This window comes from Oncorhynchus nerka, unplaced genomic scaffold (genome assembly GCF_034236695.1).
Source record: "Oncorhynchus nerka isolate Pitt River unplaced genomic scaffold, Oner_Uvic_2.0 unplaced_scaffold_1795, whole genome shotgun sequence".
Taxonomy (NCBI): Eukaryota; Metazoa; Chordata; class Actinopteri; order Salmoniformes; family Salmonidae; genus Oncorhynchus; species Oncorhynchus nerka.
In genome coordinates, this window is record NW_027039526.1 from 19,221 (window position 1) to 34,768 (window position 15,548).

Here is a 15,548-nt window from a genome sequence, read left to right on the forward strand (position 1 = left end):
GTTAGGTAATCTGTACATTTAGGTGGGGGGAGTGACTGCATAGGTAACAAACAAACTGCAAGTAGCAGCAGTGTACAGTGGGGTGGGGGGGGGGGTGTCAGTGTAAATTGTCCGGGGGTGATTCTTATGAGTTGTTCAGCAGTCTAATGGCTTGGGGGTAGAAGCTGTTGAGGAGCCTTTTGGTCCTAGACTTGGCTCTCCGGTACCACTTACTGTGCGGTAGAGAACCGTCTATAACTTGGGTGACTGGAGTCTCTGACAATTTTTGGGACTTTCCTCTGACACCGCCTATTATATAGGTCCTGGATGGCAGGAAGCTCGGCCCCAGTGATGTACTGGGCCGTACGTACCACCCTCTATAGGGCCTTCCTCTGACACCGCCTGGTATAGAGGTCCTGGATGGCAGGAAGCTCGGTCCCAGTGATGTACTGGGCCGTACACGCGACCCTCTGTCGCACCTTACGGTCAGATGCCGAGCAGTTGCCATACCGGGCGGTGATGCAACCGGTCAGGATGCTCTCGATGGTGCAGCTGTAGAACCTTTTGAGGGTCTGGGGACCCATGTCGAATCCTTTCAGTCTCCTGAGGGGTCTAATGTACATTGGTGGTGGTTCTTGGCCCAAGCAAGTCTCTTCTTCTTATTGGTGTCCTTTAGTAGTGGGTTTCTCTGCAGTAATTCGACCATGAAGGCCTGATTCACAGTCTGTAGAAAGCAGGTAGCCTATGCCTGTATATTCCATAGAAAGTGAAGGGCCGTTGTATCCCGACTCAGAACAACAGCTCAGGGGGGGCTCAGGAACAATGCCTGTGTAATCAAGCTGATGACATCATCAATGCTAGACAGAGTATTTATTCTAATATTTTAACCTCTGAGTTAGATGGAAGATGGACTCTTTCTATGTTAGAACAATGATACCAATGTTAAGATATCAAAAAAGCCTCCCGAGTGGCGCAGTGGTCTAAGACACTGCGTCGCAGTGCTAGCTTTGCCACTAGAGTTTTTGGGTTAGAGTCCAGGCTCTGTCGCAGCCGGCTGCGACTGGGAGACCCACCGGGCGGTGCAAGCGTCGTCCGGGTCAGGGGAGGGTTCGACCGGCAGGGATGTTCTTGTCCCATCGCTCACTAGGGACTCCTGTGGCGGGCCGGGTGTAGTGCACGCTGACCAGGTTGTTTCCTCCGACACATTGGTGCGGCTGGCTTCCCGGATTAAAGTGGTCATTGTGTCAAGGAGCAGTGCGGCTTGGTTGGGTTGTGTTTCGGAGGACGCACGGCTCTCGACCTTCGCCTCTCCCGAGTCCTTACGGGAGTTGCAGCGATGAGACAAAACTAACTACCAAATGGAGGTTAAAAAAAACAAGTCATAAAATATGAAAATAAATAAATGTTTAAATGTTGTTGTTTACTGTTTACTGTTGTTGACTGTGTTTATGCCTGTTTGAGTAAATATTTCACTACCCCCCCCTGACATGGCTGTCCCTGTCTTTGTTCCGCCCCAGTTGGAGGAGTGTGCTCTGCAGATGGCCCCCAATGGGAACTACCTGGACCTGGACCTGTCTCTGGGGGAACAGAAAGATGAGGTGGAACAGCTCTATGACGACGTGGGGTAAGGACACCTCTCCTCTTCTCCTTTCCTTTTTCTGGTTGACCTTTCCTTCACTGAGCTCATCCTCTCCCTTCCTCCTTCTGGTTGACCTTTCCTTCACTGAGCTCCTCCTCTCCTTTCCTCCTTCTGGTTGACCTTTCCTTCACTGAGCTCCTCCTCTCCTTTCCTCCTTCTGGTTGACCTTTCCTTCACTGAGCTCCAGTCAGGGTGTTTCAGGGTGAACTATGAGTTCTACAGCAACACAACATGAAGACACAGTCAGGGTGTTTCAGGGTGAACTATGAGTTCTACAGCAGCACAACATGAAGACACAGTCAGGGCGTTTCAGGGTGAACTATGAGTTCTACAGCAACACAACATGAAGACACAGTCAGGGTGTTTCAGAGTGAACTATGAGTTCTACAGCAACATGAAGACACAGTCAGGGCGTTTCAGGGTGAACCATGAGTTCTACAGCAACATGAAGACACAGTCAGGGTGTTTCAGGGTGAACTATGAGTTCTACAGCAACATGAAGACACAGTCAGGGTGAACTATGACTTCTACAGCAACATGAAGACACAGTCAGGGTGTATCAGGGGGAACCATGAGTTCTACAGCAGCACAACATGAAGACACAGTCAGGGGGAACCATGAGTTCTACAGCAACATGAAGACACAGTCAGGGTGAACTATGAGTTCTACAGCAACATGAAGACACAGTCAGGGTGTTTCAGGGTGAACTATGAGTTCTACAGCAACATGAAGACACAGTCAGGGTGTTTCAGGGTGAACTATGAGTTCTACAGCAACACAACATGAAGACACAGTCAGGGTGTTTCAGGGTGAACTATGAGTTCTACAGCAACATGAAGACACAGTCAGGGTGTTTCAGGGTGAACTATGAGTTCTACAGCAACATGAAGACACAGTCAGGGTGAACTATGAGTTCTACAGCAACATGAAGACACAGTCAGGGTGAACTATGAGTTCTACAGCAACATGAAGACACAGTCAGGGTGAACTATGAGTTCTACAGCAACATGAAGACACAGTCAGGGTGAACCATGAGTTCTACAGCAGCACAACATGAAGACACAGTCAGGGTGTTTCAGGGGGAACCATGGGTTCTACAGAAACATGAAGACACAGTCAGGGTGTTTCAGGGTGAACCAGGAGTTCTACAGAAACATGAAGACACAGTCAGGGTGTTTCAGGGTGAACTATGAGTTCTACAGCAACATGAAGACACAGTCAGGGTGTTTCAGGGTGAACTATGAGTTCTACAGCAACACAACATGAAGACACAGTCAGGGTGTTTCAGGGTGAACTATGAGTTCTACAGCAACATGAAGACACAGTCAGGGTGAACTATGAGTTCTACAGCAACATGAAGACACAGTCAGGGTGAACTATGAGTTCTACAGCAACATGAAGACACAGTCAGGGTGAACCATGAGTTCTACAGCAACATGAAGACACAGTCAGGGTGAACTATGAGTTCTACAGCAACATGAAGACACAGTCAGGGTGTTTCAGGGGGAACCATGAGTTCTACAGCAACACAACATGAAGACACAGTCAGGGTGTTTCAGGGTGAACTATGAGTTCTACAGCAACATGAAGACACAGTCAGGGTGAACTATGAGTTCTACAGCAACATGAAGACACAGTCAGGGTGTATCAGGGTGAACTATGAGTTCTACAGCAACACAACATGAAGACACAGTCAGGGTGTTTCAGGGTGAACTATGAGTTCTACAGCAACATGAAGACACAGTCAGGGTGAACTATGAGTTCTACAGCAACATGAAGACACAGTCAGGGTGTTTCAGGGTGAACTATGAGTTCTACAGCAACATGAAGACACAGTCAGGGTGTTTCAGGGTGAACTATGAGTTCTACAGCAACACAACATGAAGACACAGTCAGGGTGAGGAGGAGTGTGAAAAATACCTTTCTAGAACACAGGTAGATGTGATTACCACACAGAACCCGTCTGGAGGACTAAAGACCTTTCTAGAACATAGGTAGATGTGATTACCACACAGAACCCGTCTGGAGGACTAAAGACCTTTCTAGAACACAGGTAGATGTGATTACTACACAGAACCATTCTGGAGGACTAAATCAAATCAAATTAAATTTATTTATATAGCCCTTCGTACATCAGCTGATATCTCAAAGTGCTGTACAGAACCCCAGCCTAAAACCCCAAACAGCAAGCAATGCAGGTGTAAAAGCACGGTGGCTAGGAAAAACTCCCTAGAAAGGCCAAAAACTAGGAAGAAACCTAGAGAGGAACCAGGCTATGTGGGGTGGCCAGTCCTCTTCTGGCTGTGCCGGGTAGAGATTATAACAGAACATAGCCAAAATGTTCAAATGTTCATAAATGACCAGCATGGTCGAATAATAGTAAGGCAGAACAGTTGAAACTGGAGCAGCAGCATGGCCAGGTGGACTGGGGACAGCAAGGAGTCATGTCAGGTAGTCCTGGGACATGGTCCTAGGGCCCAGGCCAGTTGAAACTGGAGCAGCAGCATGGCCAGGTGGACTGGGGACAGCAAGGAGTCATCATGTCAGGTAGTCCTGGGGCATGGTCCTAGGGCTCAGGTCCTCCGAGAGAGAGAGAGAAGGAGAGAATTAGAGAACGCACACTTAGATTCACACAGGACACCGAATAGGACAGGAGAAGTACTCCAGATATAACAAACTGACCCTAGCCCCCCGACACATAAACTACTGCAGCATAAATACTGGAGGCTGAGACAGGAGGGGTCAGGAGACACTGTGGCCCCATCCGAGGACACCCCCGGACAGGGCCAAACAGGAAGGATATAACATTTACATTTGCCAAAGCACAGCCCCCACACCACTAGAGGGATATCTTCAACCACCAACTTACCATCCTGAGACAAGGCCGAGTATAGCCCACAAAGATCTCCGCCACGGCACAACCCAAGGGGGGGGCGCCAACCCAGACAGGCTGACCACAACAGTGAATCAACCCACTCAGGTGACGCACCCCCTCCAGGGACGGCATGAGAGAGCCCCAGTAAGCCAGTGACTCAGCCCCCGTAACAGGGTTAGAGGCAGAGAATCCCAGTGGAAAGAGGGGAACCGGCCAGGCAGAGACAGCAAGGGCGGTTCGTTGCTCCAGAGCCTTTCCGTTCACCTTCCCACTCCTGGGCCAGACTACACTCAATCATATGACCCACTGAAGAGATGAGTCTTCAGTAAAGACTTAAAGGTTGAGACCAAGTTTGCGTCTCTGACATGGGTAGGCAGACCGTTCCATAAAAATGGAGCTCTATAGGAGAAAGCCCTGCCTCCAGCTGTTTGCTTAGAAATTCTAGGGACAATTAGGAGGCCTGCGTCTTGTGACCGTGTGTACGTGTAGGTATGTACGGCAGGACCAAATCAGAGAGCTAGGTAGGAGCAAGCCCATGTAATGCTTTGTAGGTTAGCAGTAAAACCTTGAAATCAGCCCTTGCTTTGACAGGAAGCCAGTGTAGAGAGGCTAGCACTGGAGTAATATGATCAAATTTTTTGGTTCTAGTCAGGATTCTAGCAGCCGTATTTAGCACTAACTGAAGTTTATTTAGTGCTTTATCCGGGTAGCCGGAAAGTAGAGCATTGCAGTAGTCTAACCTAGAAGTGACAAAAGCATGGATTAATTTTTCTGCATCATTTTTGGACAGAAAGTTTCTGATTTTTGCAATGTTACGTAGATGGAAAAAAGCTGTCCTCGAAATGGTCTTGATATGTTCTTCAAAAGAGAGATCAGGGTCCAGAGTAACGCCGAGGTCCTTCACAGTTTTATTTGAGACGACTGTACAACCATTAAGATTAATTGTCAGATTCAACAGAAGATCTCTTTGTTTCTTGGGACCTAGAACAAGCATCTCTGTTTTGTCCGAGTTTAATAGTAGATAGTTTGCCTTTCTAAAGACCTTTCTAGAACACAGGTAGATGTGATTACTACACAGAACCATTCTGGAGGACTAAAGACCTTTCTAGAACACAGGAAGATGTGATTACCACACAGAACCCGTCTGGAGGACTAAAGACCTTTCTAGAACACAGGTAGATGTGATTACTGCACATAACCATTCTGGAGGACTAAAGACCTTTCTAGAACACAGGTAGATGTGATTACTGCACAGAACCATTCTGGAGGACTAAAGACCTTTCTAGAACACAGGTAGATGGGATTACCACACAGAACCATTCTGGAGGACTAAAGACCTTTCTAGAACACAGGTAGATGTGATTACGGCACAGAACCATTCTGGAGGACTAAAGACCTTTCTAGAACACAGGTAGATGTGATTACCACACAGAACCCGTCTGGAGGACTAAAGACCTTTCTAGAACACAGGTAGATGTGATTACCACACAGAACCCGTCTGGAGGACTAAAGACCTTTCTAGAACACAGGTAGATGTGATTACCACAGAACAGAACCCTTTCTGAACACAGGTAGGACTAAAGACCTTTCTAGAACACAGGTAGATGTGATTACCACACAGAACCCGTCTGGAGGACTAAAGACCTTTCTAGAACACAGGTAGATGTGATTACTGCACAGAACCATTATGGAGGATAATTCATATAGACATCAAGTACAATTCTCCCCAGAACAGACTGGGATTGTCTTACTGCAACTAGCGCTGTTTATCATCTATGGGCCCCATTCATTAACTTGTGCCTGAATCTGATTTGAATCTGATTTGACCTCACAAAGCATTCTGTCTTTCCTCTCTAGATCACATGACGTTGCCTGCATCCCACATAGCACCCTCTTCTCTATACAGTACACTACCTTTCGCTAGAGCCCTATGGGAATAAGGTGCTATTTGGGATGTAGACAAAGAGGAGTTTTGTCCCGCTGTTCCCTGTGACAGTGACATTCTCTTCCCCCCCTCCGCAAGAGGCGGGGCCCGGATCATTCACATCTACATCACCTCAGTCTAGAAGCAGCAGCAGCAGCTACATCTCCTCAGTCTAGAAGCAGCAGCTACATCACCTCAGTCTAGAAGCAGCAGCAGCAGCTACATCACCTCAGTCTAGAAGCAGCAGCAGCTACATCACCTCAGTCTAGAAGCAGCAGCAGCAGCTACATCTCCTCAGTCTAGAAGCAGCAGCAGCAGCTACATCACCTCAGTCTAGAAGCAGCAGCTACATCACCTCAGTCTAGAAGCAGCAGCAGCATCACCTCAGTCTAGAAGCAGCAGCTACATCTCCTCAGTCTAGAAGCAGCAGCAGCAGCAGCTACATCACCTCAGTCTAGAAGCAGCAGCTACATCACCTCAGTCTAGAAGCAGCAGCTACATCTCCTCAGTCTAGAAGCAGCAGCAGCAGCAGCTACATCACCTCAGTCTAGAAGCAGCAGCAGCTACATCTCCTCAGTCTAGAAGCAGCAACAGCAGCTACATCACCTCAGTCTAGAAGCAGCAGCTACATCTCCTCAGTCTAGAAGCAGCAGCAGCAGCCTCAGTCTAGAAGCAGCAGCCATCAGTCTAGTCTAGAAGCAGCAGCTACATCACCTCAGTCTAGAAGAAGCAGCAGCAGCAGCTCACTCAGTCTACCTCAGTCTAGAATCACCAGCAGCAGCAGCTACATCTCCTCAGTCTAGAAGCAGCAGCAGCAGCAGCTACATCACCTCAGTCTAGAAGCAGCAGCAGCAGCAGTCTAGAAGCAGCAGCTACATCTCCTCAGTCTAGAAGCAGCAGCAGCAGCTACATCACCTCAGTCTAGAAGCAGCAGCAGCAGCTACATCACCTCAGTCTAGAAGCAGCAGCAGCAGCTACATCACCTCAGTCTAGAAGCAGCAGCTACATCACCTCAGTCTAGAAGCAGCAGCAGCAGCTACATCACCTCAGTCTAGAAGAAGCAGCAGCAGCTACATCACCTCAGTCTAGAAGCAGCAGCAGCAGCTACATCACCTCAGTCTAGAAGCAGCAGCAGCTACATCACCTCAGTCTAGAAGCAGCAGCAGCAGCAGCTACATCACCTCAGTCTAGAAGCAGCAGCAGCTACATCACCTCAGTCTAGAAGCAGCAGCAGCTACATCACCTCAGTCTAGAAGCAGCAGCAGCAGCTACATCTCCTCAGTCTAGAAGCAGCAGCAGCAGCAGCTACATCACCTCAGTCTAGAAGCAGCAGCTACATCTCCTCAGTCTAGAAGCAGCAGCAGCAGCAGCTACATCTCCTCAGTCTAGAAGCAGCAGCAGCAGCTACATCACCTCAGTCTAGAAGCAAGCAGCAGCTACATCTCCTCAGTCTAGAAGCAGCAGCAGCAGCAGCTACATCACCTCAGTCTAGAAGCAGCAGCAGCAGCAGCTACATCTCCTCAGTCTAGAAGCAGCAGCAGCAGCAGCTACATCACCTCAGTCTAGAAGCAGCAGCAGCAGCTACATCACCTCAGTCTAGAAGCAGCAGCAGCAGCTACATCACCTCAGTCTAGAAGCAGCAGCAGCAGCAGCTACATCTCCTCTGTCTAGAAGCAGCAGCAGCAGCAGCTACATCACCTCAGTCTAGAAGCAGCAGCAGCAGCTACATCACCTCAGTCTAGAAGCAGCAGCAGCACCTACATCACCTCAGTCTAGAAGCAGCTACATCACCTCAGGCTAGAAGCAGCTACATCACCTCAGGCTAGAAGCAGCAGCAGGCTGACAACATGAATGGGAGAGACCTACAGGCCTCCTAAAATGACCGAATCGACTCTGAGGGGAAAAACGTCACGATCAGACATCTGTAGTGTGTTTGATTTGGAAGCAGGTTTCCCCTGTTAGAACTACTGGGACATGTTACCCAATGTTGTTGTTGAAGCCGGAGTCCTTGTCAGCCCTTTCCCCCTTTTTATAGTCCACTACTTTTGACCCGGGGGGCCTTTAGGGCTCTGGCCACAAGTAGTACACTGTTTAGGGCATAGGCTGCCATTTGTGACACAGTCCTGGGTAACTGGTCTTATGAACATGGAGATCACAGGAGAGCTGGGACAAGGGCACGTTGTGTGGAACAGTGTGGTCACACAGCTGAAATACTGGGGAGGAGAGGAGGAGGAGGAGGAGGAGGAGGGGAGGGAGGGAAGTGGGGAGGAGAGGAGGAGGAGGAGGGGGGGAGGGGAGGGAGGGATGTGGGGAGGAGAGGAGGAGGAGGGGAGGGGAGGGAGGGATGTGGGGAGAGGAGGAGGAGGAGGGGGAGGGAGGGATGTGGGGAGAGGAGGAGGGGGGAGGGGAGGGAGGGATGTGGGGAGGGGAGGAGGAGGAGGAGGGAGGGATGTGGGGAGAGGAGGAGGAGGAGGAGGGGAGGGGAGGGAGGGAGGGATGTGGGGAGAGGAGAGGAGGAGGAGGAGGGATGTGGGGAGAGGAGGAGGAGAGGAGGAGGAGGAGGGGAGGGAGGGGGATGTGGGGAGGGGAGGAGAGGAGGAGGAGCGGGAGGGGAGGAGAGGAGGGGGAGGGAGGGATGTGGGGGAGGAGGAGGGGGAGGGAGGGATGTGGGGAGGGGAGAGGAGGGGAGGGAGGGATGTGGGAGGAGGAGGAGGGAGGGATGTGGGGAGAGGAGGAGGAGGAGTAGGGGAGGGGAGGGAGGGATGTGGGGAGAGGAGGAGAGGGGAGGGAGGGATGTGGGGAGGGAGGAGGGGAGGGGAGGGAGGGATGTGGGGGGAGGGGGAGGGAGGGGGAGAGGAGGGGGGGGGGAGGGATGTGGGGAGAGGAGGAGGAGGGGGAGGGAGGGATGTGGGGAGAGGAGGAGGAGGAGGGAGGGGGGAGGGATGTGGGGAGAGGAGGAGGAGGAGTAGGGGAGGGGAGGGAGGGATGTGGGGAGGGAGGAGGAGGGGGGGAGGGAGGGATGTGGGGAGAGGAGGAGAGGGGAGGGAGGGATGTGGGGAGAGGAGGAGGAGGGATGTGGGGAGAGGAGGAGGGGGAGGGGAGGGGGAGGAGGGGGGCACACGTTCTGTGGAACTGTGTGGTCACACAGCTGAAATACTGGGGAGGGGAGGAGAGGAGGAGGAGGAGGAGGGGAGGGGAGGGAGGGAGGGATGTGGGGAGGGGAGAGGGAGAGAGTCATTTGAAGGATCTGGAAAACGGCAGGGTGCTAATTGTCATGTGAGTGGGTCAGCTTGTATGTGTGATAAGATTTGATGAGTACTTACACACACACACCCTGACACACACACACCCTGACACACACACCCTGACACACACACACCCTGACACACACACACACACCCTGACACACACACACACACACACACACCCTGACACACACACACACACACACACCTGACACACACACACACACACACACACACACACACACACACACACACACACACCCTGACACACACACCCTGACACAGCATAGTCTCCATACCTCTCTGCTCTTCTCCTCTGCTCTCCTCCAGAATCTTCCATAGTATATAATCCCTGCTGGACCAGCCGTCTCATTCAGGCCATTGTTGTGTTTATTGGGATGACAGTAGGGTAGCAGGAGATATCTACAGTCTAGCCCCATCTGTGTCAGCACTCTGGATAGCAGGAGATATCTACAGTCTAGCCCAGTCTGTGTCAGCACTCTGGGTAGCAGGAGATATCTACAGTCTAGCCCAGTCTGTGTCAGCACTCTGGGTAGCAGGAGATATCTACAGTCTAGCCCCATCTGTGTCAGCACTCTGGATAGCAGGAGATATCTACAGTCTAGCCCCATCTGTGTCAGCACTCTGGGTAGCAGGAGATATCTACAGTCTAGACCCATCTGTGTCAGCACTCTGGGTAGCAGGAGATATCTACAGTCTAGCCCCATCTGTGTCAGCACTCTGGGTAGCAGGAGATATCTACAGTCTAGCCCCGTCTGTGTCAGCACTCTGGGTAGCAGGAGATATCTACAGTCTAGCCCCTTCTGTGTCAGCACTCTGGGTAGCAGGAGATATCTACAGTCTAGCCCCTTCTGTGTCAGCACTCTGGGTAGCAGGAGATATCTACAGTCTAGCCCCGTCTGTGTCAGCACTCAGGGTAGCAGGAGATATCTACAGTCTAGCCCAGTCTGTGTCAGCACTCTGGGTAGGAGGAGATATCTACAGTCTAGCCCCGTCTGTGTCAGCACTCAGGGTAGCAGGAGATATCTACAGTCTAGCCCCGTCTGTGTCAGCACTCTGGGTAGCAGGAGATATCTACAGTCTAGCCCCGTCTGTGTCAGCACTCAGGGTAGCAGGAGATATCTACAGTCTAGCCCAGTCTGTGTCAGCACTCTGGGTAGGAGGAGATATCTACAGTCTAGCCCCATCTGTGTCAGCACTCTGGGTAGCAGGAGATATCTACAGTCTAGCCCCGTCTGTGTCAGCACTCTGGGTAGCAGGAGATATCTACAGTCTAGCCCCGTCTGTGTCAGCACTCTGGGTAGCAGGAGTGAACAACTCCGTGAACCTCCTCAGCACTCAGACAGAGGGGAATCTCAACTCCGTGAACCTCTCCAGCACTCAGACAGAGGGGAATCTCAACTCCGTGAACCTCCTCAGCACTCAGACAGAGGGGAATCTCAACTCCGTGAACCTCTCCAGCACTCAGAGGAGAATCTCAACTCCGTGAACCTCTCCAGCACTCAGACAGAGGGGAATCTCAACTCCGTGAACCTCTCCAGCACTCAGACAGAGGGGAATCTCAACTCCGTGAACCTCTCCAGCACTCAGACAGAGGAGAATCTCAACTCCGTGAACCTCCTCAGCACTCAGACAGAGGGGAATCTCAACTCCGTGAACCTCTCCAGCACTCAGAGGAGAATCTCAACTCCGTGAACCTCTCCAGCACTCAGAAAGAGGGGAATCTCAACTCTGTGAACCTCTCCAGCACTCAGACAGAGGGGAATCTCAACTCCGTGAACCTCTCCAGCACTCAGAAAGAGGGGAATCTCAACTCTGTGAACCTCTCCAGCACTCAGACAGAGGGGAATCTCAACTCCGTGAACCTCCTCAGCACTCAGAAAGAGGGGAATCTCAACTCAACTCAACTCTCACAGCCACGTTACTATGTGGAATGGTTTGCTCTTAGAACGGAAAATGAACTGACATGATACATAATGCAGTCTGTCCTCCGGGCACCGTTCCCCTGGCAGTAGGATGTATTGAGCCACGTCCTCTGGGCTCCGTTCCCCTGGCAGTAGGCCGTATTGAGCCACGTCCTCTGGGCACCGTTCCCCTGGCAGTAGGCCGTATTGAGCCACGTCCTCTGGGCACCGTTCCCCTGGCAGTAGGCCGTATTGAGCCACGTCCTCTGGGCTCCGTTCCCCTGGCAGTAGCCGTATTGAGCCACGTCCTCTGGGCTCCGTTCCCCTGGCAGTAGCCGTATTGAGCCACGTCCTCTGGGCTCCGTTCCCCTGGCAGTAGGATGTATTGAGCCACGTCCTCTGGGCACCGTTACCCTGGCAGTAGGCCGTATTGAGCCACGTCCTCTGGGCACCGTTCCCCTGGCAGTAGGATGTATTGAGCCACGTCCTCTGGGCTCCGTTCCCCTGGCAGTAGGCCGTATTGAGCCACGTCCTCTGGGCTCCGTTCCCCTGGCAGTAGGATGTATTGAGCCACGTCCTCTGGGCACCGTTACCCTGGCAGTAGGATGTATTGAGCCACGTCCTCTGGGCACCGTTCCCCTGGCAGTAGGCCGTATTGAACCACGTCCCATGGCAGTAGGCCGTATTGAGCCACGTCCCCTGGGCACCGTTACCCTGGCAGTAGGCCGTATTGAGCCACGTCCTCTGGGCACCGTTCCCCTGGCAGTAGGATGTATTGAGCCACGTCCTCTGGGCTCCGTTTCCCTGGCAGTAGGATGTATTGAGCCACGTCCTCTGGGCTCCGTTCCCCTGGCACTAGGCCGTATTGAGCCACGTCCTCTGGGCTCCGTTCCCCTGGCAGTAGGATGTATTGAGCCACGTCCTCTGGGCTCCGTTCCCCTGGCAGTAGGATGTATTGAGCCACGTCCTCTGGGCTCCGTTCCCCTGGCAGTAGCCGTATTGAGCCACGTCCTCTGGGCTCCGTTCCCCTGGCAGTAGCCGTATTGAGCCACGTCCTCTGGGCTCCGTTCCCCTGGCAGTAGGATGTATTGAGCCACGTCCTCTGGGCACCGTTACCCTGGCAGTAGGCCGTATTGAGCCACGTCCTCTGGGCACCGTTCCCCTGGCAGTAGGCCGTATTGAGCCACGTCCTCTGGGCTCCGTTCCCCTGGCAGTAGGCCGTATTGAGCCACGTCCTCTGGGCTCCGTTCCCCTGGCAGTAGGATGTATTGAGCCACGTCCTCTGGGCTCCGTTCCCCTGGCGGTAGGCCATATTGAGCCACGTCCTCTGGGCACCGTTCCCCTGGCAGTAGGATGTATTGAGCCACGTCCTCTGGGCACCGTTCCCCTGGCAGTAGCCGTATTGAGCCACGTCCTCTGGGCACCGTTCCCCTGGCAGTAGGCCGTATTGAGCCACGTCCTCTGGGCACCGTTCCCCTGGCAGTAGCCGTATTGAGCCACGTCCTCTGGGCACCGTTCCCCTGGCAGTAGGCCGTATTGAGCCACGTCCTCTGGGCACCGTTCCCCTGGCAGTAGGCCGTATTGAGCCACGTCCTCTCCATGGATATTTCTCCCTATGACCTTCTCTCTCTCCTCTATTAACTAAAGTATTCTCTCTCTCTCTCTCTCTCTCCTCTATTAACTAAAGTATTCTCTCTCTCCTCCTCTCTCTCTCCTCTATTAACTAAAGTATTCTCTCTCTCCTCCTCTCTCTCTCTCTATTAACTAAAGTATTCTCTCTCCTCCTCTCTCTCCTCTATTAACTAAAGTATTCTCTCTCCTCTCTCTCTCTCTCTATTAACTAAAGTATTCTCTCTCCTAAAGTATCCTCTCTCTCCTCTCTCCTTAACTAAAGTATTCTCTCTCTCCTCCTCTCTCTCCTCTATTAACTAAAGTATTCTCTCTCTCTCCTCTCTCTCTCTCTCTATTAACTAAAGTATTCTCTCTCCTCCTCTCTCTCTCTCTCTATTAACTAAAGTATTCTCTCTCCTCCTCTCTCTCTCTCCTCTATTAACTAAAGTATTCTCTCTCCTCCTCTCTCTCCTCTATTAACTAAAGTATTCTCTCTCCTCCTCTCTCTCTCTCTATTAACTAAAGTATTCTCTCTCTCCTCCTCTCTCTCCTCTATTAACTAAAGTATTCTCTCTCCTCCTCTCTCTCTCTCCTCTATTAACTAAAGTATTCTCTCTCCTCCTCTCTCTCTCCTCTTCACTAAAGTATTCTCTCTCTCCTCTCTCTCTCTCTCTATTAACTAAAGTATTCTCTCTCCTCCTCTCTCTCTCCTCTATTAACTAAAGTATTCTCTCTCCTCCTCTCTCTCTCCTCTATTAACTAAAGTATTCTCTCTCCTCCTCTCTCTCTCCTCTATTAACTAAAGTATTCTCTCTCCTCCTCTCTCTCTCCTCTATTAACTAAAGTATTCTCTCTCCTCCTCTCTCTCTCTCCTCTATTAACTAAAGTATTCTCTCTCCTCCTCTCTCTCTCTCCTCTATTAACTAAAGTATTCTCTCTCCTCCTCTCTCTCTCCTCTATTAACTAAAGTATTCTCCTCTCTCTCTCCTCCTCTCTCTCTCCTCTATTAACTAAAGTATTCTCTCTCCTCCTCTCTCTCTCTCCTCTATTAACTAAAGTATTCTCTCTCCTCCTCTCTCTCTCTCCTCTATTAACTAAAGTATTCTCTCTCCTCCTCTCTCTCCTCTATTAACTAAAGTATTCTCTCTCCTCCTCTCTCTCCTCTATTAACTAAAGTATTCTCTCTCTCCTCTCTCTCCTCTATTAACTAAAGTATTGAAATCAAATGTATTTATTTAGCCCTTCGTACATCAGCTGATTTCTCAAAGTGCTGTACATAAACCCAGCCTGTTCTCTCTCCTCCTCTCTCTCCTCTATTAACTAAAGTATTCTCTCTCCTCCTCTCTCTCTCCTCTATTAACTAAAGTATTCTCTCTCTCCTCCTCATTAAAGTATTCTCTCTCTCCTCTCTCTTCTCTTCACTAAAGTATTCTCTCTCTCCTCTCTCTCCTCCTTTATTCACTAAAGTATTCTCTCTCCTCTCTCTCTCCTCTATTAACTAAAGTATTCTCTCTCTCTCTCTCTCCACAGTAGAGGGAAGAAGCCCATCCTGATCCTGAGAACTCAGCTATCTGTCAGAGTCCACTCCATTCTAGGTAAGATCCCGCTCCTCCTTTTCCATCCCTCCGTCCCACTTGAAACGAAGTCCATATCATGAAGGCTTTATAGAACCCTAACCCTAAATGCTTCAAAAGCACTTCATAGATGCTTAACAGCAAGGTGTTTGTTATGAGTGATTTCTGAACCATCTATATACACCTTATAAAGGGTTTATGAAGTCTTCAATAAGTCTTCAGTTAGGATTCCTTTACTATCCGTCTGTAGCAGGGTGTATTTGACTCTGGGTGGGGGGGCAGTGTGTATTTGACTCTGTGGGGGGGGCAGTGTGTATTTGACTCTGGGGGGGGCAGTGTGTATTTGACTCTGGGTGGGGGGCGGCAGTGTGTATTTGACTCTGTGGGGGGTAGCAGTGTGTATTTGACTCTGGGGGAGCAGTGTGTATTTGACTCTGGGGGGTAGCAGTGTGTATTTGACTCTGGGGGGGGGGGGGGGGGTCCTTCCAGTAGCTTCCATTGGTCTATGAGATGTAACTCTCCATTTGGGATCCTTCCAGTAGCTTCCATTGGTCTCTATGAGATGTAACTCTCTAGTTGGGATCCTTCCAGTAGCTTCCATTGGTCTCTATGAGATGTAACTCTCTAGTTGGGATCCTTCCAGTAGCTTCCATTGACCTCTATGAGATGTAACTCTCTATTTGGGATCCTTCCAGTAGCTTCCATTGACCTCCTATGAGATGTAACTCTCCATTTGGGATCCTTCCAGTAGCTTCCATTGACCTCCTATGAGATGT

The 15,548-nt window shown here is 50.8% G+C and overlaps 1 protein-coding gene across 1 annotated transcript in view; it reads left to right on the forward strand.

Annotated features, from left to right (window-relative positions):
• The window catches only part of LOC135567792 (FH1/FH2 domain-containing protein 1-like), a 30,265-nt gene extending 15,244 nt beyond the window's left edge, over positions 1–15,021 (forward strand). Inside the window, exons 2-3 of the mRNA XM_065015009.1 lie at positions 1,497–1,603; positions 14,729–15,021. Of these exons, the coding sequence (XP_064871081.1) occupies positions 1,497–1,603; positions 14,729–14,855 (234 nt within the window). The 3' untranslated portion in view covers positions 14,856–15,021. The remainder of the gene's footprint in view (positions 1–1,496; positions 1,604–14,728) is intronic.
• The last annotated feature ends 527 nt before the right edge of the window (positions 15,022–15,548 follow it).